Here is a 19,390-nt window from a genome sequence, read left to right as displayed (position 1 = left end):
TTCCCAGTAACAGGCTGAGAGTGAGACGGTGTATATGGTGACAGGACTGAGTGGGCTGAACAGGAAGGTTACAGAAACTTCTTGACATCAGCCAAGATGTCAAAGCTGAGACTTTGGACATGCTCAGAAGAATTTCCACCAGGATGGGCTCTGTCCCCTGGGAGACTGAGGGAGCCGGCGAGCCAACGAGCACTCAGTTAAATGTCATCTTAATTTGGAAAGCGCAGAGGGACATTTTTTTTATCAACAGTCAGCCCTTCTCCAGCACCAAGAGTGGGATGCAGTGCTCACTCAGAGCCTGGGGGCAGCTCAGAGATTGACAGGCAGCCTCCCTGTGTTACCCAACTTCAGCTTGGCAGCTCACTGACCCCACCTCTCCTCTGGCTGAAACAAGAGTGAGATGGCAACCACCACCCTTGGGACTTTGGAGAGAACCAAATAAATCTAAGGAAGGAGAAGACAGGAGGGAAGAGGGGGTAGTTTTAGCACAACCTCAGCTTGGCACATAGTGTGTACCTAGAAAACAGGTCTGGGGTGGCCAGTTGGCTCAGTTGGTTAGAGCACAGTGCTCATAATACCAAGGTCACCGGTTCAATTCCCATATGGGCCAGTGAGCTGCGCCCTCCACAACTAGATTGAAAACAACTTGACTTGGAGCTGATGCGTCCTGGAAAAATGCTGTTCCCCAATATTCCCCAATAAAAATTTAAAAAAAGAAAATAGGTCTGTTTTTCAGCCCCTACTAAGTACTGGGTACAATGTAATGGGTGGGGGGAGGAGGGAGGCATGATCAGAAACACTCATTCAGCAGACATTTTGTATTTGTTGAGCCATTACTACGTGTCAGAAGCAGTACTAGGGATAGCAGCGGGGTAGAGGTATACAGAATCATTCCTTTGACAAATACTTAAAGTACCTACTATGTGCTGAGTAGGCTTGGTACTGGGTGTTGGGTGGAGAGGGGACAAGGCATAGAATCACTCATTCACTGAATAAATATTTACTGAACATTACTAAGTGCCCTGCAATGTGTTAGCACTGAAGACAGAATGAACCAAACAGCCTTATTCCCACTGCAGCATCAGGGCTCCCTGGAAACAGCATCTCCAGATAAGGAAACTGAGGTAGCAGAGCCTCGCACAGAGGTCTCATTGTTGAGGGCACTAGGCCCTGAACCTCAGGTCACCCAGCATCCTAACCCAGGCTGGCCCTGCTGGCATGGGCCACCTCCCTGTCCTCCCCTCACATTTCCTTTCGGGGCACTGACTGTGAATCATTAATAACAGAATTTTAAAGGAAAAAGCACAGCGATTCAGGGTCTGCCAATGAAGCCCATCCCCTGGGGCTGTGTGGAGCCCATAGTGACTGAATAGCCAAGGATCTCTGGTCCCCTGACAACATCTCTCACGGCTCTTCCCTCCTTCCCTCTCCACAAGGAGAGCTTAAAAATATCCCACCTCCACATTTGGCGTCCCAAATTGAATCAGTAATTTGTAATGACTGAAGGCGAGGGAGAGCCACATATGGCATCACCATGCCACTGTCTGAACTGCCCCTGGGCCACAGGCAAGGTCAGGAAGAAGCAGTAATCAGAAAGCCCAAAGTGACAACAGGAGCGAAGAGGCTGGAGAGTGGGACTCCGCGGGAGGACCAGAAGTGACATTTTGCACAGAGAGGGGCCCCACAAAGGTTCATGCGCAATCGGCAGGGAGCCAGCTCTCTGCTCAACTCCATGAGGGAAGCATTGGGTTAACCAAGTTCTTGACCGCAAGACTTCTTGGAACCTTGAATATGCTGATGTGTATTGTGAATCTATAAAAAGGGGATGTCTAATGCCGCGCTTCCCAAACTTATTTGACCACAGAAACCTTTTTTTTCCCCCTGCAGGGAGATTAGTGCACTGCACAGCTTAAAACCCTGAGCTTTAACCAGTGTGTGCATTGAGCCCCTAGCTGCATGGAGCTTGTGCTAAACGCTGAGGATACTGGAATACAAAGAAGACAAGGTCACTGGCTCCCAACATGCCATTGGTGGGAGACAACCACTTGAGGGGACCAGTGGGGGCAGGACCAGTGTGCAGGGCAGCCCTGGAAAGAGGGGGAGGGGCAGGGGAGGTGCTGGAGCTGCAGAAAGCTTAGGGCTCCAGTGGTGAGAGAAAGATGCTGGAGAAGCATGGCAGGACCACCAGAGGTTGGGGAGTGACAGGGGTAGGCAGCAAAACGGGAAATGTGAAATATCTCCCCCCCTACTCCTCCCACCTTTGAGCTGGCCAAGCTGGGTGGTCTTTTCCATTTGAACAGTCACTAGGGGGTTTGGTCCTCTGTCCCACCCACCCCCACCTTCAACCACATCTCTGCTCTTGACTTGGGCTAACATCCAAAAGCCAGGGCACAGCTATTCACAAATTCAGTAATTGGAGTCATTAGCGTTGACTCAGAAATCATTTTTTCTAAGTCTCTCTCTTGGAGAAGCTTTTAAGACCCTTTAAATTGGTTAATGGAGAGTTTAGAGATGAGAATGGAGCCTTGGCTTTCAGTTCCCCCTGCCCGTCTCCCTGACTCTCCCCAACACACTTCAGGGCAAAGCGATGAGATAATTCCATGTCTGTTTTATTAAGCTCCCATCCATTTCTGGCACACCCTTCACAAACGAAGATCTCAGAATCTACACACTCCTGCTCCACGAGTCCAGGTGCTCAATCTGCAGTTACTCCCTCACATTGGCAGAACAATAACTCTTTCACATAAAATGACAGTGTGAATAGTGCAAAAGAGCCCTGGGCCAGGAGTCAGGAGGCCTGGGTCCTCTCCTGGCCTGGTGATTCATAAAGCCATGCAACTATGGTCATCACTCTGCTTCCTCGGGCCATGTAAGCACCAAGGTCCTTTCTGCAATGAAATGCCCACATCAGCAGACCAAGGGCAGACACCATTGCCCTTGGTCTACAACTGAGGAAACAATGCCGTGAGTCAGGCTACTCACTGCTTCAAGGGGACATGGCCAGAACCTAGGTCTTCACACACTTTCCTCTTCTTTACTGTGTTGGGGCACGTACTTAAGGTTCTTTGGGAATAACTGGCCTCTTCTTTGTGATTCAAGTTGTGGCATCCCTCTGAGAACCCACAGGCTCCATCTTTAGGGCTGAAGTGAGAAGGTCTGAAAAAAAAATAAAAATCAAGCAGATCTATCAGGGCTTTTAGGCAAGAAACTCCTTCCTTCCAAATCAGAGGTGGAAGGGAGACGATCACGAATCCACTGGAGATGAACAAAAGCAAACCAATTCAGTGTTTCTCAAATTTTAGCCATTCATGGAACCACCTCATCATTTCTGCCACCTCTCCAGATCTGTGCTGCCCTTTACGCAATGTCACAATGTTCTTTAACTTGATTCACTACGTTTAATATCTATGAACGTACAATAAGCTAGTCACATTTTTACATTATAGACTAACTATACAACTACTAAAATAAAAAGATAGGAATTTGAGTACCACCTAAAATCTTTTTGTGACCCACCAGAGGCATACACATCAGATGTTGGGGAAAAAAAAAAAAGACGTAGTCTAAGCCTGAGTAAACTAAGGCATGGGGAGTAAGAGGGTAGGTGATTTGCTCAAAGACAAAGGCTAAGGTGAGAACTAGGGTCCCTGGACCCCTTCAGCACAGTTTTTCATAGGTCACTGCATGAATCCTTTTTGTGCACAGACCAGAGAAGCCTGTGACTGCACCCACTGCTCATCCGTGAAGCTACCAACTGGGGGAAAAGGTCAATGTCATTTATTAGCCATGAACTAGAAATTGCTTGAAAACCTGGCTCCCACTGGTATTTCCAACTTGGAAAGGGATCCAGAAACCATAATTTTATTGCCATCCAACCTCCTCCCGGCCTTCCCACCCCCAGCACCAGCAAGAGGTACCAGTGATTGTGTCTGATCTCACCTTAGCCAAAACCCAGTCTGACAAGACTCCTTTCCAAGGGGTTGGGGTGTGAGGGGTTAGCTCTGCTGGGGGCTCTGGGGCTGGCTCCAAGATGCCCACTTCTACAGAGGAGGCCAAGGTTTCCTGTGCTCGAGGCATGTGGGAGGCGTGAGGCTCCTGCCAACAGGGTGTTCACGCTACACAGGGAGGGGCTGGAGAAGGACTTCAATCCTGTAACTGCCAGGCTGCTGGGCCCCGGGGCTGTGAGAAGAGGCGAGAACAACTCTTACTTATGTTATCTTCTTGGATTCGTACTTTGAAGCAAGGACTTCTTAAAGGACCTGGTCCCCCCGGCCCTGTTAACCCACTCCAGCCGAGTGACTCATGGGTGAGCAGGGCTGGAGTCCTAAAAGAGTAACTCAGGGTGTGGAGGCAGCCTCGGGATGTCGTCTCTCCTGAAAAATCATCACAGCAGCTTCCATTGATTCAATACCTACCGTGTGCCAGGCTGTGCCAAGCCCTTTATAATCATCTCATTTCATCCTTGCAACCACATGAGTGAGGTATTACTTGTGCCCTCATTTTCAAAGGTGAAGAAACTGAGGATCAAAGATGGAGTCCAAGTTCAGAAACAGAGCAGGGGTTAAAACAGTTTTGTCTGACTCACAAAAGCTGTACTCTTACCCACCATGGGGGCAGGAAATGACAAGGAGACCAAGAGCTACTGCAACTCCCTTCTCTGTCACAAGGTACTGAGCTCAAGGGAGGGTCTCTGTTGGCTTTGACCTGCGTCTGTACCTGCTGCCTCCACGGAAAAGAGGGTCCGCAGCCTCTCCTGGGCAGGCTCATTCCCCAGCGCCGCTGCCTGCTGGTAACACCTCACCGCCTCTCCCAGGTTCCTCTGCACGCCAAGGCCCTTCTCATAGCAAATTCCCAAGTGGTACCTGCTCTGAGAGTCCTAATGGAGAAAACAGACAGATACACACACATGCAGGACTGAAGAATGGAAACGCAATGGCTTCCTCCACACAGGGTCAAGGCCCAGCCCTGGTCCCCCCTTACCAAGGGATCTCAACCATGAAAAGCCAGAGGCCCAGAGCCGGCCCTACACAAAGGAGACAGGGATCCCTCCATCCGGGGAGAGTCCAGCCAGAGGAGTATGAAAGCTCTCTCACTGAGGCTGGTGCAGAAAGTATGCAGCAGTGACGGCCCCAGGAAGCCCTAAGCCCAGCTATGAGACACCTGGGAGTAGGCTCTTGTGTTATCTTGAAAGAGCCAAGAGCAAGGGTGAGGGCTAGGCTTCCCAAAGGCCCCGAGTGCCTTCCTGAATCTCTGCCGAGAGGGCAGCACAACACACGTTACAGGGAAAGTGTTTCTCCTCCTTCGCAAGGTTAAAAGGCTGAGCCCTCTGCCCATGGCTGGGGATCCTCTCTCTTTTCACTGAGAATTATCTCCTTAGAGAGGCAATATCAGGTGGGGTTAGGAGTCCAGGCTGAACAGCCACACCGCCTGACTTCCACTTTTGGCTCCAGCACTTATCATATTAGCCCCCATCTCCATGCCTCAGTTTCCTCACCTAAAAAGTGGGCATAATAATGGCACCTACCTAATTACGCTGTTACAAGGATTCAGTGTGTCAGTATGTGAAAAGTACTTAGTGGTATTATTTTCATACCTTGAGTTGCCCACATCATTAATCTCTCCCTCTCTAATGGAATGTTTTCATTATACTCAATATCCCAACTTGAAAAACAAAACACTACTGATTCCCAACCCTGGTCCCACTTCTCTTTTACCTTCCAGTCAAATTGCTAAATCAAGTTTCTATAACATGCAGGCCAAACTCTACATAATAAATGTGGTGGACTCATGGCTACCAGCAGCTTAGAACACAGCCAGGCCAAAACACCCGCCCTAACACTGCTCAGCACAAACCCAGGAAGACACAATTCCTAGTGGAGCAGACGAGTGTGAGGCCTGGGCCCCAACGCAGGCGTACGTAGTATCCTTTGTACACCTCCTCCTCCAAGCGTGCTGAGTAACTAAAGTGGGCCAGGGTGCCCCCGGCCTGTCCAGCACGTGGACGTGAGATCCACGCAGCCCAGAGAAGGCTCTTTCAAGGAAAGACAGGCACAGCAGCCCATACTGGTTGGTGACATTAATCCCCTTTTGATGGCTACCACAGAGTGAAAAAAAGGAAGTATTCTGATGCGCAAGAGTTCAGTGATGCTATTGGTGTGTGTTGGCCAGAAAACAAAAACGCCGCAGCCCCTACACGGCGAAATTCTGGTCTGTGCGCACTGCTTCCTTTCGTCCAGTGCTCCCGGGCCTTCAAGAGGCAACTAGAAAAATATACTGGTCACATACACTGCAGGAATACAGCAAACCAGATGCCTGCTCCATGAGGCACACTGGCAGTAAGCTGTGGGGTTTCCTGCATTAAGGACGCCTGCTGAACTCAGCATTCCCCAAACGCAACGGAGCCTTTTTTAACTCGTGTGACATAAACATCCTCTGAAACTAAGGCTCTGAGGAATCAACCCTGGGCCATGCTGCCTGGACGCCAACGCCTCCAGGTCCCAGACAACCAGATAGCCCCTCCCAACTGCTCGGTGTCTCCACCTCACATATCTTCTGACTTCCCTGGGCTACACCACTTGCGATGATGCACTTTTGAATGTACAGCTGACAAAATGCTTTCACACCTATTAGCTTAGTCAGTCTTGATCCTCACAATAACCCTATGACGCAGTAAACAGGTAAGACAGATATTATTATCCCAGTTTTAGAGACAGAGAAAAGGTTTGGATCAACAAGTGACCAGCCCAGTAGTGTGCTGGTAAATGTTTAACAACTAGCTCTCCAGGGGCGAAAGCCCTGCTTTGTAGCATTTAGCAATGTCTGTGGTGCAAATACTCCTCCTATCGCTGACTATACACAACTAACACTCTTGCAGGCTGGTATGAGCCAGCTCTACCACCTCACCTGATTTGCTCAAAGGTCACACAGTAAGTGAGTGAGAGTTAAGGCTGGAAGCCGGCCCCATGCTCCTGTCCAAAGGTCCCCCAACCACAGGAGCACTCGGTACCAGCTCCAAAGGCCTTTCCTTTCTCCGAGTTGATCCCCCACATGCCTGGACACTGGAAACCTCATACCCCATTGTTGGCTGCAAGCCAAAGATACTTCACAGCTCTCTGTTCATCCAGGTATGGCTCCTTGGTGAAAAGCACCCCGAGGAAAGCTTGGGCCTGTGGTCGAGGAGGAAGGATAAATGTATTTTGGTCACTGCCAGGCCCCACATGCCCCAGCTGCCTAGGAGGGACCCCACCCATGGCACTTACCTCTCTCAAGCCTGAATCTGCAGCCTGCTTCAGCATGGACACTGCCCTCTGCCGCTCAGGGTCCCACGAGGAGGCTGGGTCTTGCAGCAAACACCTGGCATAGCGGTACTGAGCCAGGCTGTGGCCCTGGGTGGCAGCCAATTGGTAACAAAAGGCTGCCTGGGGCAAAGGGAAAAACATCAGTCGGCTGGTAACTCTGTAAGCCGACTTTTTCTTTGAGTGAAGTTTTTAAAATTATTTTAATTAAATAATACATAATCATTATGGATGAGTCAGAAAATGCAGATAAGCCAAAAACTATTAAAATACAGATAAACCAAAAATAGAAACATACAATTCCAAGAAATCCTGCCTCCTAAGATCATTCTGTTAACTTGTAATGTAACATTATACTGTAACATAACAGTGTAGCCCTGCAAACCTCTTCACATATATGTATTTACATATGTACACATACACGTCATACATACATTCACACACACATATGTAAATATGTGGGGGGGGAGAGGTAAAGAGAGAGAACTGCACTATTTTGTAACCAGTTTTTCACTTAACAACACACCATGAATGTCTTTCCCTGCCAATAAATATAGATCTAGCACATGATAAGGCCTACACAGATGTTACTAACCAATTCTCTACTGAAGAAACGTCAAGTTGCTTTCCTTTTTTTTTGTTCAGCTATCATACACAATTCCAAGAAGTACATTCTTGTCTATAACAGCTTTGTGTTCTTATCCCACTTTTTTTTGGAATTAATTGATCCATTCACCAAGGTAACAGTCTAGGCCCTGAGGATACAGCTACAAAGATTAAAGACATGGGCCCTGGCCTGCCTGAGTCTGGAGTCTACACTCCTAGAAGTTAGGAGCTTCTTTCTTACTTTGCCCCTCCCGGCTGGGAGAAAAGTGGACTTTCCCCAAGCCCGTCCACTGCTCATTTCTGGAGGTCACTTTGGGCCGTGCAGCACACGGCACAGGCCTGGCGGCAGGGGAGGAGGTGTGGTACCTTGCTGAGGTCCCTGGGAGTGCCTCTGCCATGCTCGTGACACAAGCCCACGTTGTACTGTGCTTTGCTGTAGCCGCGCTCTGCTGCTTTCTGGAAGTAGGAAAAGGCCGCCGTGTAGTCTCCATTCTTCATGTTCTCTGTTCCTGCAAGAAAGCTCTCCACATCAACACAGCTTCCTCTGGGAACTTCCCCACATCTTCGGCCAGATACCCACAAACTCCTTCCTTTCTTTTTTGTGCTGGATACTTTGCATATATTTCCATCCTCCAAATATTTCATTGGGTTGCCATATATATCTGGGTTCTGCCCTCCTCTACACCATCCTCCTCTTGGTAATATCATCCTGACTTCCCTTTGGCAACAGCCCTCCTCCTGGTGCTGTCAATCAATGTGCCTACTCTCTTCCCAACCAATGAGACCGTCCCTCAGGAATCTGACTTTTGATCTGGTTGTGGCAGGAGAGACAACAGCTTTTGCCGGTTTATTCTGAGGGCAGCACTCTGAGGACACTATTAGTGGCTGCCCCCTAATTCCTGGAACTTCCTTGATTCTTGTCCTTTCTGAGGCTTGGCAGGTCAACAGATCTCAGGAGATTCCTTTTGTGCTTAAGCTGGCCAGAGCGGGTTTTGGCTGTTTGTAACCAACACAACCTGATACAGCTGATACTGTTAATGTTGCTTTATGAGGCAATGGTGAGAGATAAAATAAAAGAGTAGCGACCTGAACTCAGGTGTGTCCAACTCCAAAGCCCATGTTCTTTTTATCCTCCAAACAGAAAAGAAAACAGGAAAGGGGCTGGGCACAGCCCATTCTCAACTGTAAGCCTTTGCTCAAGCTGTTTCTCTTGCCTGGGATACCTTTCCCTACCACCACCATCAGGCCTTCGCATCCTTGTTTCTGCTCTAGAACCTTCAGACCACACTCAGGCTTTAAACCCTTTTTTGGCACTACTTAATATACAAACCTTTTTCTATGCTAAACTGTTTCAAGAGTACAAGCCCTGCTTCCACAATTAGACTGTAAAACTGGAGACAGAAGCAGAAAAAAGATGCAGAAGAAATAACTCTGCATAGGGTGAAAGCTCTATACAAATGCAAAATATGATGATGGCTTATGCTCCTTTTGTATTCTGTCACAGTGCTTAGCACTTGCTGAATAAATGAACATATGAATGAAGGAATGGGCAAGAGAATTCTCAGAAGAGACTGTCTGCCCATCAAAATCACAAAAAGCTAATGAAGTAGAAGCCAGGTTCCATTTAGCCAGCAATGAATTAAAGTTGCCTCCCTGCTGCCTGAAAACTCACTGTCCAGGGTTCACAGAGCCCTCTGTCCTTAAGAAGACTCGAGAGGACAAAGGATCCCACCCTGTCCCCATTCCCCACACTGGCTCCATCAATATATCCTGATTGATCGATCTACTCTTCTCCATCTCCTCTGCCATTAACCCAGACCAAACCACCATCACATTTTGCGTAGCCATCAGTAACAGCTCAGTCCAGTCTCCTGTTTTCCCTCTGGCATCCCTACAATCCACATCAGTCTACACAACAGCCAGAGAGCTCTCCGAAAAACTAAATCAGACCATGTGACCTCCCCTCCTTCCTGCGCCAGTGTTTTCTTATCTCACTTAGAAAACCCACACTCTACTGTGGCTCAAAAAACCTCACTTGATCTGGTCCCTGCCTGCTTCTCTCTGATTCCATCTTCTACTCTCCCTGTGATCTCTAAGCTTCAGATACACTTACCTTTTTTTTGTTCCTTTAATAAGCAAAACTCAATTCTGCCTCAGGACCTTTGCACTTGCTGTTGTGTCTACTTGGAAAGCAGATGGAAACAAGACTGGCTTGTTTTTGTCAATCAGGTCTTTGCTCAAAGATCTTCCCATCAGTAAGGCTTTCCAAATCAAAAGCTGTTCCTTGCCCAAATCTCTAACATACTCCCCTATTTAATTTTCTCCATAACATTTATCACCATCTGAAATTCTTTTTTATTTGTTTGCCAACTTATTGTTTTTCTCTCCCTCAACTCACGTTAGTTCCATGAAATTAAGGACTTTGTCTTGTGAAGCACTATATCCCCAACACCTAAAACAAGGCAAAGCAAAAGGTGAATGCTCAATAAATTTTTCCTGAGTGAATACCAGTCTCTCATCCACCTGCTCACTGGACTCCAGTAGATGCTGCTGGGAGTCTGGGTCTCCCCATTATAAGGCCTGAAACTTAAGCCAAGTCACACAAGAGACCAGGACAAATGGTGGAGGGGCTTCTAGAGTCCCCAGATGTGGGAAAGAAGTTCCTATTCATGCACTTGAGAGCCTCCTCCAAACCTCAGGAGACTGTTCTTGCCTGTGTGTGGCAGAGAATTCAAGGTGTCTTCCAAGATTTATTTTCTCATTCTTACGTAGTAATACCGTGTTTCCTCAAAAATAAGACTAGCCAGACAATTGGCTCTAATGCGTCTTTTGGAGCAAAAATTAATATAAGACCCGGTCTTATTTTACTATAATATTTTACTTTTTACTATAAAGACCGGGTCTAATATAATACAATATAATATAATACCGAGTCTAACATAATATAATATAATATAACACAATACAATACCAAGTCTTACATTAGTTTTTGCTCCAAAAGATGCATTAGAGCTGATAGTCCAGGTAGGTCTTACTTTCGGGCAAACACGGTAGAACTTTCAGGTAGGCACACAGTCATTTAGCTAAAGACTGCATTTCCCAGCCTCCTCTGCGGCTAGGGGGTGGCCATAAGCCTACACTTTGGACAATGATTTGTGCAACTTCTGGTCATGTCCTTAAAGAGAAGGAGTGGTCCTTTGGCTTTCCCACCTTCCCCTTTCCAGCTGGCTGTTCTTGCCTATGTGTTCTTGCCTAGTCTTATGGCTATGAGGGCAGGAGCTGGAATAACCAACATGACCTCAAGATAGGAGCCAGTTTTAATAATGGCAGAAAGGTTGGAATGAGAATGTGTCCCTGACACCACTGTGCCACCATGCGAGATTTGGTCTACCTACCTGGGAGAAAATAAACTCTCTCTTGTTTAAAACACTACCCTGACTCTATTTGACCTTCCCCATACCTTTTCCATTTTCCCATCTGCCTGCCTTGAAGCAGGCCCACTTACCCAGGAAGTTGAAAGCGATGGAAACACTGAGCTGGAAGAGCTGCTGAATGGAAGTCACAGCCTCTTCGAGGGAACGCGTTTTTGATTTATCTTGTTCCTGGGGAAGAAATAGAAAGACTCATCATGGGACGGTTCGCTGGGATTGCCACCTGCCCAGGGCAATGGTATGAAGATCCCGGTGGCCAAATCGGGACAATACCTGCTTTACACCAGTGGGCTGAGGCTGGGCTTGTTTTGCCTTGGTGCTGAAGCTACTGCTGGCATGCAGGAAGCTGATATCACTGGGAATGGAATCTGCAGGGAAAATGGCCGATATCCAGCCAGGGTGAAGAAGAAAATGTTTTCTCCTTTGGTCCCCGTCTCCCAGCCCACCCAGCACCACTGCCAGGAACCACAATAATTCTGAACTGTCCCAGAAAGCATGGCGCCTCAGTACAATGACAAGTCCTGGCATATGCAGCAACGAATGTCCACCTGCCCAACTCCTCACCACCCCCCAACTTCTGCTGGTTCTAGGAGGTGGAGACCTACCTTCTTCAGAGGGGTCCTGAAGACCAGCTGTTCTCAAGGAGCTGTGTGAGGAGAGGCTCTCGGGCTGAGTGGAGGGCTCTTCCTGGCCCAGCCTGTGTTCCCTGAGGCCAGTGTGCCTGGGAGCTGGGCTGTCAGGCGAGGGGAGAATGTGTCTCCGCACTGCTAAAAAGAGCCCGCAAGAGCAGTCTCGTCAGAAGAGGATTGGTACAGTCTGCTCGGGCTTGACTCAGCCCTCTCCCTGACGTTTTGGGGACCAAAGGAAGAATTTGGAAACTCCTATGACACCTTTTTCACATACCTCCTCCTCCATTTCCTCTGCTGACTTCCCTCTGCAGGGGTCAAGAGGAGCCCACATTTATGCTGATCTTCTGCCTTAAACATAAATCTCTCCTCTGCTTGAATTCTTCCAGTGGCAGGGAGGCATCTACCTTATTTACTCACTGTTGTAGCCCCAGCCCCTAACACTGTTTAATGATAATCTGGATACTGATTACAATTCTAACAATAAGGACAAGAACTTAAGCTAATACTTGCTGAGCACTTACTATGTTTTAGGCGCTGTTCTATGCCCTTGACATGTAGTAACTCATTTAGTCCTCCCAAGAAACCTATGGGACCCCAATAAATTAAAAAAATAAAATAAAATAAATTTAAAAAAAAAAGAAACCTATGGGGTGGGGTTTATTATTGCCCCATTTTATAGATGAAGAAACTGAGGCACAGGGAGTTAAAAGTGACTTGTCCAGGAACACAAGACTAGTATATAGCAGCTCTGGGGCTTGAACCCTGATAATCTGACTCCACAGCCTTAACTACTAGGCTGCATTGCCTCTGTACCATGGGACATAATAACTACTCAATAAAGATCCATTCATTAATGAATGACTGAGCAAAGACTGACCTAAATGGCTGAGGGTTAGACAGGAAGCCACACCCAGGATCTAAGTATCCTGGACTCCTGGGAGGTTCCATGGGAAGTGATGGGAGGACGGGAGGACACTGGAGGGTAGGTATGGCCCACACCCTGGGTGGATGGAACTTCCTCACATTCCCCTTCCTCTGACTTCAGATAGGAAAGGCAAGGAGTTGCTGATGGCTCTTTTCCTGAGGTGTGTCCAGAGATGCTTCCTGGCTCAGAGAAACTCCCAGCCCCGCCCTCCTGTCCCTGGGACTGAGAACTCACAGGACCGAGGATGCCACAAGGGAGATAAGAGGAAACAGTCCAGGGGGCTGTGCCAAGAGCCACGTTCTACTCGCCGAGGTCCTGTTGGCAGGGATACCTGGAAGTGGATCTGCCTTGCCAGCTGCAGGGCCAGCACGGCCAGAGTGCCCTGGGAAAGACAGCACATCAGGGACATAGCTCTCCACCAGTCAGCTCCTTCAGTCTCAGCCTTCAGCTCAAATGTCACTTCGAGAAGGCTTTCCTGACTCAGGTGGGGCTGCTCCTAAACTACACATTCTCACAGCACCCAAACTTCCCTTCGGGAACCTTGATCACACTGGAATTGAAGTCATTATCTCTACGATTATTCCACTAAGGTCAGTCTCTCCTGTTAGTCTTAAAACACCACGAGCCCTACGGGGATGACACAGTGAGTCCTTTTAGCAACTGGGCCTGAATCCCAGGGGTCCTGATGCCATAGCTCAGCTCTGTCACTACTTCCATGTGAAAGGGCCTGAGCACAAGCTGTCTCCAGTGCCATGGATACATGTCCCTGTTATTGGCAGTGCCAGTACCTTCTTTTCTTCTGGCCTTAGCTCATACATCACCCTGATAGCGAGGGTTTCCCTGACTTCCTTTCTTGTCAGGCCTCTCTCTTATACTCTGTAAACACTGACTTGTTTCCTTTCTGGCGTTTAGCATCATATGCAGTTATGGTATTTATTTCTCCATGTACTTGGACTTTGTCCTTCTCCCACAATGAACACATAAACTCCACGAGGGCAGAGACTATGTCTATCTTGTTTGCCATCGTAACCAGTGCCTGTTGCAACAAATAAGTATTTGGGTGTCGCTTCCCATGCATAACACAAGAAGGGACAGGGAACACCAAGTGGTCACTGGGCGAGGAGCTAGCTGAGGTCTGCAGACCTGTTGGAGAAGAGACACCTTCAATAAGCCCATGCCTGTGATATGTGTGTGGTGGGTGGCTTGCTTGAGGGGAAAGGGAGGAGTTGTGCCAGATTAGAGAAAGAGAGTAAGGCTGGTGGGGCTCAGTTCTGCTGATGACACCCATTTACAGCTGAGACAACTGAGGCTCAGAGAGGTCAAGTCACTTGCCCAAAGTACACAGCATGGACGTGACAGGGATGAGATGTGACAGACACAGGAGTGATGTGTGTGCCAACTTCATTCAGAATACCTTATAAGCAGAACTTGCAAGGCAAAGATTCTGCCCTATAAAACCTAGTGCTTGCTACTGAGCATATGACTTTATAGATCAAATTCAACATTTATTAAGCAACTATTATGGGCCAGGATCTGTACTAGGTGCTTTCACAAGCCATACTAAGTGCAGCAACCAAGCTATAGAACATGGTAGCTAAAAGCATGAGCTCCAGAGTAAAATCTGGTTCCTCTATTTTTAATAGCTGTGTAACCTTAAACACGTTACCTAACGTTTCAGAGCCTGAGTTTCCTAACCTATAAAATGGAGATTATATTTCCCTTGCAAGATTTCTATAAAGATTAAACAAGATAATGCATATGTAATACTTTACACTAATAAAATATTAACTAATTCATATTATTTATTGTAAGCTCCAATGAAGGCAAAAATCATATCTACCTCGTTCTCTGTTAGGTCCCTAGTGTCTAGCAAAAATGCCTGGCTCAGAAAAGGTGTTAAATAAATGTTTACTGAATAAAAGGAGAAATACATGGAGGGCAGGGGGATGGGGAATGGCACTATCTCACCAAATATGCTCCAATGCCATGGGTTACTAAAATGATGCCATAGCCTTTGGTTCTAGGTTCTACTCCCATACAGGATCAATCTCACCCACACTGCAGGTCAAGGACAAGACTGGGAAGCCTTACCCACGACACGGCATCCCACAAGGTGTTTGGGGAGACACGGCCAGACATCCACTGAAAGGCATCCTTCCATCCATGGTACCTTGGGCCCCTGCTTGTGCCTGGGCCTGGGCTATGGCGGTCTGACCTAGATGATGTAATAGAGTCCATTAAGTTCTGTCCCAAGTAGGGGGAGAGGGAGGCCAGGGGACGAGATGGGTGACGGAATAGCAGTATCTCACCTGTCAAAGTTTGGCACAGGGACCAGCAGAGTGGAGGAGGTAGCCTGAATCCCATCTGAACTGGTGGATTTGGGGGTCACCCCCCGGAGGCCAGGTCCTAGCAGACAAGGAAGAGCTGTGCAGAACAACAAAAATCAGTCACCAATACATGTAGAGAACTGAGGCAATGGCAGCGCCACCAATCTTCCCTCTGACCCTTAACAGAACCCCAGCCCAGGAATCACTGGCATCTGCCTCTGCAGAGGTTCTTCAACAAGGACACACGTGGAAATCTTTTGTCTAGGACAGATTCTAGAATGCCACCCCAGAACCAATTAACCAGGTGATTTTGATGCTCTCCAAGAGCTGACAACCACTGTTCCAAAATGACCATTTATACACAAACTTTCGCTTACTGTTTGGAGCGCTTCGTTTCCAAATACCGCCTCTTCATTAACTCCACCCACCACCTCCTGTTTTGTGGCTCCTCCCCCTTCCAATAGCCCCACCCCTCACCTTGGCTCTGAGCTAGAGCTCCTCCTCTCACTAGCCCCACCCACACCTCAAAGTCCAACGGCCCAAGACTTCTGTTCTTTAGGCCCCGCCTTTCCTCAGCTCTAACCCCGCCCACCACCGCTTTGGTTGGGTCTTCCAGCCCGTCCTTTACTCCACTTCGGAGTCGCAGCTGCCTCAAGATGCGCAACTCTGACGCCCCTCACCTCGGCCCAGGAGGCCCCGGAGGCGCCACATGTCGTCGCCGACACCGTAGAGGCTCGCAGCCAAAAGAGGACGGCCAAACCACCGGACGGCGGCTGGAGAGGCCGCGGTGGCGCCCTCCGGGAGGCCGAACCCCAGGAAAGCTCTCAGCCAGCCAATTAGAAAGGAGCCCAGCCGGAAGGGCTGCGCTCAGCGAGAGGAAGTGGGGGGTGTAGGCGTGTTTTGGGGTAGCGGGAGGTCAGCTGCGGCCGGGGCTTGGGCACGTGGGCCCTGCGCTCATTGAAGAGGTGTGGTTTGCTGCCCGCTCAGAAGCGGGGCGGAGCGCGCGGAGGCGGGGGTGGGGGGCGCAGATGGCGGCGCTGAACCGCCCGAGAAGCGGGGCCAGAGCGGCCTCGGGGGCGCAGGAGGACCTTGTGGGCCCCGAGGAGACTCGTGAGGGAAGAGTCTGCCCCAGGCCCCGAGGCTGCAGGAGGTGGGAGTGAGGAAGCCCCTTGGGCGGAGGAGAGCGCCTGTAGGAGCCGACGCAGAAAGCCCGTACTCTGGGCTTCCTTCTGCCCGGGAGGCGTCCGGGCCGGCCTGGGTACGCGGGGAAGAGCCGTGCTTGCGGGGTTCTGGTCCCGGAGCTCCAGCCCTGGCTCCGCCTGCCTCCCCGCGTGGCCCCTTGCCCGTGTGTGGGCTCCGCCTGCGTCACCGTGGGGTCAGGTACAGGGATCGCGACTGCGCCATACTGATTTTTTTTATTTTATTGGGGTGACAACTCCTTTTCCCCGGGGACGCGACGTACGGAGAGGTGGAAGTCTCCGCCTGGGGTCAGATACTGGGGGGACCTACTTTTAGACACAGGCAGTTAGTACAACCAGACAATTGTAGTGGTCCATTTTTTGAGACGTATGTCACCCACGGAGACCATGGAGTCCATGGTCTCCATCCAGGAGTACATGGTGCAGTGTTTTACGCATGGCCCCTGGAGTTCCACAAATGGTTTGAAACCCAGCTTTCTTACCTTCTAGCTATGTATTCTTGGGCGGTTTACTTGCCTCGTTAAGCCTCAGGTTCTTCATCTATAAAATTGGGAAAAAATAATACTTGATGGAATTGTGAGGGTTAACTAAAATAATGCATTTAAAATACTTACCGTAGTTCCTGGCACAGAGGAAGAGCCCAGTAAGCGTAAGTTGCCATTAATTGCAGCGGTGAAGGAGGTGAGCAGGCAAAAGAAATGGATAATGTTCCGATAGAAGCATGAGCACTAGATTATGGGATACCATGGAAGGCTTCAGAAAAGTGGTTGCATTTGAGCCAGGCCTTGAAATGTGAGTAAGAGTTTGCCAGGTGGAGAAGGGAGAAAGACATTGCAAGCAGAAGGAACTGAAGAAGCACACGCCCAGACGTGAGACTATTGGGGAACTATTCCGAAATGCCTTTGCTTCGGGATTTGGGCAAGCCACCTTTCCTGTTCCTTGTGTTGCTGCTGCAAAATAAAATACCAAGCGGGGTGGCCGGTTAGCTCAGTTGGTTACAGCGTGGTGCTGATAACACCAAGGTTTCCAGTTCGATCCCCACGTGGGCCACTGTGAGCTGCACCTTCCTTAAAAAAATAAAATAAAATACCAAGCATGCTGGTTGCACACTGTTCCTCCTGAGCCTTCTGCACCCTTCTGCCATTCAGCCTGTCTGTAGTTCATTTCATTCCGCAAGGCTCGGCCACATCTAGTGCTTCGGTGACAACTCCCCAGCTGTTGGAGCCTTCACTGCTCTCTCCGCTTTTCCCAATTTCTGTAGCACTTAATTTCTTACCACACAATTTACTAGTAATTATATGTTGTCCTATTATTTAATTATCTCATTTGTGTTAAGTCTAGACTCCGTTTCTCTCCCTCGGGGCAGGGATGGCATGTTCCCATTTTGCTTCCCACATTGAGCTTGACATAAACTGTCCATCCACAGAAGATGTTCAAACAATGCCTGTTGACAACTGGACACCTTGTTCTGCTATGATTATAGACAAGAGCGCCAGCCCCCAATCGTGGGATTTATTGATTCAAGTGCAAATGTATTCATTCCACACAAACACTGAGGGCCCTCCGTGTTTGAAGCTAGTTGAAAATTTTTGAAGAGGACACGGTGTCTGTTGCCATCTGTAAAATAGTCTGGTAATATCTCGCCTCCCTAGAAGCCTGAGAATACTAACAGACCACATGTGTGAGGGTAGAGGGTGAGGGCAGCTGGAGTCCTCGCTGACACACCAGATCAGCTAATGAGTGGCCCAGGGCACCACCAGCAGGGGTGGTAACTTAGTTCCCTTGCTTTTGGTTTTGGCTGAACTTCCAGGCCCAAACCATCGACCGTTCTTTCTTTTCTCCCAAGATTTCTCTGTGTTGTTGGCTTGTGGCCCAAAGTCCATTTGACTCAATTCCTCTACAAAGGTAAGTGAACTTACTGGCCCACATGTCCACCTAAATCACCTTTTGCAGATGCCACTATGTACTCACTACAGTGAAGATTCTAGACGTTTGTGGTTCCCTTTGTTTTTGTGGACATTCTTGATCTGCATTAATCCAGGATAAAGGAGCTTATTCTGTGATGGAGACTGTCCTAAGTATATAACAATTTTTTTAAATGGGTGTGGTCCTTCCCCTCACAGAGAAAATAGTCTAGCAGGGCAAACAAACTAGACTAAATGCAGAACGGGGTTTTAGTTACTTATTGCAGCACAACAAACTCTCCAAAATTTAGTGGCTTTAAGCAGTCATCTCACAGTACTGTGAACTGACTGGGCTCAGCTGGGCAATTCTGGTTTCACTTGGGGTCTCATGAGACTTGTTGGATGGCAGCTGAGGCTGGAGTTACATGAAGGCTCAACTAGAACCGTGGAAAGGCTGAGCCTCTTTGCTTCTCCATGTAGTCTCGGGGTCTCTCTGCTCCACAAGGCCTCTCCAGCTGAGTAGCTGAACTTTCTACACGGTGGTTTAGAGCTTCTGAAAGTATTAGGTTGGTACAAAAGTAATTGCGGTTTAACAGGTTAAAATTAATGCAAAAACCGCAATTACTTTTGCACCAACCTAATACAAAAGTGGAAGTTGCCAAGCTTCTTAAGGCTTAGGCTGGGAACTCGCAGTTTCACTTCTACATTCTGTTGGTTAAAGCAATTCACAGGATCAACCCGGAATCAGTGCCGGAGGGGAAGGCACAAGGGCTTGAATAGTGGCTAATAGTTCTTGGGAGATGAGCAAATATGGAAACACCCAGAAGAGGCTCATAACCTAGTTATGGAAGTCCTACGGTAGGAAGGCTTTCAGGAAGACTTCCTGGAGGCAGATACATCTAAACTGAAGAACCTGAATGGGAACTAGACAGATGTGAAGGGGAAAGGAAAACAATTCAGACGGGAAACAGCGGGTGCAAACTCCCAGGGATGCAAAGAGGACAATTTAAGATTAGTGTGGCTCTGAGGGACGGGGTGGGGGAAACAGTATAGGATAGTGATAGCCCTTTAGTC

The 19,390-nt window shown here is 48.6% G+C and overlaps 1 protein-coding gene across 7 annotated transcripts; it reads right to left on the bottom strand.

The window, feature by feature from the left end:
* Nucleotides 1-2,591: 2,591 nt before the first annotated feature.
* DELE1 (DAP3 binding cell death enhancer 1) lies at nt 2,592-16,049 on the bottom strand. 7 transcript variants are annotated; one of them, XR_013992346.1, is made up of 14 exons: nt 15,894-16,049; nt 15,196-15,310; nt 14,978-15,101; nt 13,121-13,268; nt 11,938-12,099; nt 11,606-11,700; nt 11,407-11,503; nt 8,268-8,410; nt 7,260-7,418; nt 7,074-7,166; nt 4,717-4,876; nt 4,416-4,517; nt 3,940-4,179; nt 2,592-3,156 (listed from the first exon to the last, which is right to left on the bottom strand). XR_013992346.1 is itself a non-coding variant. In XM_081034951.1 (13 exons), exons 1-12 carry the CDS (start codon nt 15,922-15,924, stop codon nt 3,941-3,943), a joined length of 1,566 nt encoding a protein of 521 aa, XP_080891077.1. In that variant the 5' UTR covers nt 15,925-16,049; the 3' UTR covers nt 2,592-3,156; nt 3,940. The 7 variants fall into 7 exon arrangements, 4 of the variants coding, with proteins under 4 accessions (XP_080891077.1, XP_080891078.1, XP_080891079.1 ...); XR_013992347.1 differs by lacking the exon at nt 4,416-4,517 and having other exon boundaries at nt 2,592-2,888; nt 2,983-3,156; XR_013992348.1 differs by lacking the exon at nt 4,416-4,517 and having other exon boundaries at nt 2,592-2,888; nt 2,983-3,156; nt 11,938-12,096.
* Between the last annotated feature and the right edge of the window lie 3,341 nt (nt 16,050-19,390).

This window comes from Rhinolophus hipposideros (genome assembly GCF_964194185.1).
Source record: "Rhinolophus hipposideros genome assembly, chromosome: 23".
NCBI classification, from domain to species: domain Eukaryota; kingdom Metazoa; phylum Chordata; class Mammalia; order Chiroptera; family Rhinolophidae; genus Rhinolophus; species Rhinolophus hipposideros.
The sequence above is the reverse complement of the archived record's forward strand: the minus strand, read 5'-3'. Positions and strand labels throughout refer to the sequence as shown.

Coding starts and splice junctions, on each gene's coding strand:
- DELE1 (XM_081034951.1), bottom strand. CDS start 15,924: ATGTGGCGCCTCCGGGGCCTCCTGGGCCGAG. Junction 7,419..8,267: donor CTCCCAGGGACCTCAGCAAG/GTACCACACCTC, acceptor CCTTTGCCCCAG/GCAGCCTTTTGTTACCAATT. Junction 4,877..7,073: donor GGCTTGCAGCCAACAATGGG/GTATGAGGTTTC, acceptor TTTCTCCATTAG/GACTCTCAGAGCAGGTACCA.